The 2,500-nt window shown below is 43.6% G+C and overlaps 1 protein-coding gene across 1 annotated transcript in view; it reads right to left on the bottom strand.

Annotated features, from left to right (window-relative positions):
• Nucleotides 1-504: 504 nt before the first annotated feature.
• The window catches only part of LOC119573984 (TATA-binding protein-associated factor 2N-like), a 3,638-nt gene continuing 1,642 nt past the window's right edge, over nt 505-2,500 (bottom strand). Inside the window, exons 5-8 of the mRNA XM_037921084.1 lie at nt 2,178-2,346; nt 2,007-2,029; nt 1,108-1,624; nt 505-689 (exon numbers count right to left, since the gene is read on the bottom strand). Coding sequence (XP_037777012.1) covers nt 505-689; nt 1,108-1,624; nt 2,007-2,029; nt 2,178-2,346 — 894 coding nt within the window. The remainder of the gene's footprint in view (nt 690-1,107; nt 1,625-2,006; nt 2,030-2,177; nt 2,347-2,500) is intronic.

The following is a 2,500-nucleotide window of genomic DNA, read 5'->3' as shown; positions in this document are numbered from 1 at the left end:
TATAACTATTAACCGGTCTATCTATCTGTCTATCCATTTATCTACTTATGTGCACATATATAGGGCTGTTGTGTTTATATTCTGGTAGGGTATGAAGGCGTGTGCGCAGTTTTAATCGCACTTATATTCATTAATATTTTTAAAAGGAATTATCCGCAAAACAATATCATGAGATGAATGATTTTATTCTAAAAAACAAACAAACAAACAAACAAAAAAGCTGAGCAGTAATTCCGATGAATCTTTCATGCTATCCTCTCTAAAGATGCTCTGCCATAATCCGTATTTCACCCTTTACTGCCACAAGTTCGTGAAAATTTGTGAATTAAGATTAAGTATAATTAAACTCAGTACTTTTACACGTACACATCAGACCTTCCCTTCACACGGTCGAATAAGCATCATCAAACCGACCCTCCTAATCCACCAAGAGCATAGCCAACCCCGCAATCACAACATACGCAATCAGCGGCTCAACCGAGTGGTCTGGATCCCGCTCCCTTCCTAGCCAGACTTGTGAGAGAAGGAACCGAAGTCACCAAAAGTCTCGAACGCTGCGTACTGATGTCCCTTGTGAGACGACATCGCTGGCTTCCCGACGTACGATGTAGGCGCAGCAGAAGATCCTGGCGCTGGTGCTGCTACGGGTTTGAGTTTACTGTGAGAGCCATAACCCCCGTGGCCGTGCCCTGGGGAGAGGGACATGTGGAGGGAATATTAGACTGGTTGGGGGTGTGGGTATCTGTGTGTGTGTGGGGGGGGGTGTTATGTTTATTATGTTGTTATGTATATTATTTACTATGGTATGTTTTTATTATTATCATATTTGCTATATTTATTATGGTGTTCTGTTTTTATCATTGTGTATGTTATGTTTATTTAGGTATGTAGGTATCTGTGGAGGAGGAATATTAGCTTGGGGTTTGCTTAGGGCTGGGGGTATCTGCTTAGAGAAATATGCACGTGTGTCACTGTGTGTTTGTTTGCATGTGTAGATATGCTATATATTGCAGAATGAAATGATAACTTATCTTATTATTTACAATTCCAGTGAGAAAATATTGGACCGAATTATCCGTTTGCTCAAATTTGTTTTCCTTTACTTACCGCCTCCATGGCCATATCCCCCATGGTCGTGGCCATATCCTTTGTGATCATCGTGGCCATAGCCGCCATGTCCGCCATGACCATATCCTCCTCCATGTCCGTGGTCGTCGTGGCCATATCCTTTGTGATCATCATGGCCATAACCACCATGCCCACCTCCGTGACCATACCCTCCGCCATGGCCATGATCATCGTGGCCATATCCTCCACCGTGGCCATACCCCTTATGGTCGTCGTGGCCATATCCCTTGTGGTCATCGTGGCCATATCCCTTGTGGTCATCGTGGCCATATCCCTTGTGGTCGTCATGGCCATATCCCTTGTGATCGTCATGGCCATATCCCTTGTGGTCGTCATGGCCATACGACCCCTTGTGTCCTCCCTTCTTGCCGTAGGAACTCTTGTGTCCATAGTGGCCTTTGTCGCCGTAGTGGCCCTTGTGGCCCTTGTGGTCATCGTGGTACTTGCCCTTCGTGTACTCTCCCTTGTGGCCGTGCTTGTCGTGATGGTAACCCCCCTGCGTGAGAGGAGAGATTAATCACACAAGGAAAGAACATGCATTAGTATACCACCACGTGTGTGCTTAGGAATTGTTTTGATATTTCATTCACATTCACATATCTTTTCTAATGGAAGGGGAGGACGAAGAGGAGGGGGGAAGACTATGTGAATAAAGATAAAAATAATATGAACAGGAAAAAAAAAAGAAAAGAAAAAAGTGAATGGTAAAAGAAGGAGAAGGCTTATCAGGAATAACGACCCCGTGTGAACAAAGGAAAATATGCTGATAAAAAAAAAAAAGAAAAAAAAAGAGAAAGAACAAAAATATTGAGGACATTGCATCCTCATTTTTCTAACACGGTGTAAAAATGATGATGCAAAATAAAGCATCCTTTTACCACGAATGAACTAGTCATCAAATCTTATCATTTTCAGAGAAGAAGCATGATGAGAATGCGAACTCAGGCATCATTTACTTACAAATAAAGTAGTACCCCCTTTCACAAAAAAAGAAAACCACAACAGAAAACGAGATAATGCTTCCACTTTCCCCCCATCTTTTTACAAACGAAATCTGAATCTCACCTTGTAGTGGCCTCCCTTGTAGTCCTTGCCCTTGTGGCCCTTGAAGTAGGCGTCGAAGTCGTCGTATTTGCTGTGGTACTTCTTGATGTCGTCGTCATCGTAGAATTTCTTGCTTACGTGGTACTCCTCCTTGTGGTAGACGTTCTTGTGTCCCTGGGATCGAGGGGAAAGGCTTTTGAGGTCAGTCTGTTTGCTTGTTTGTCTCTGTTTGTCCGTCTCTCTCTCTCTCTCTCTCTCTCTCTCTCTCTCTCTCTCTCTCTCTCTCTCTCTCTCTCTCTCTCTCTCTCTCTCTCCCTCTCTCTGTGTT

The sequence above is a fragment of the Penaeus monodon genome, chromosome 6 (assembly GCF_015228065.2).
Source record: "Penaeus monodon isolate SGIC_2016 chromosome 6, NSTDA_Pmon_1, whole genome shotgun sequence".
NCBI classification, from domain to species: domain Eukaryota; kingdom Metazoa; phylum Arthropoda; class Malacostraca; order Decapoda; family Penaeidae; genus Penaeus; species Penaeus monodon.
The sequence above is the reverse complement of the archived record's forward strand: the minus strand, read 5'-3'. Positions and strand labels throughout refer to the sequence as shown.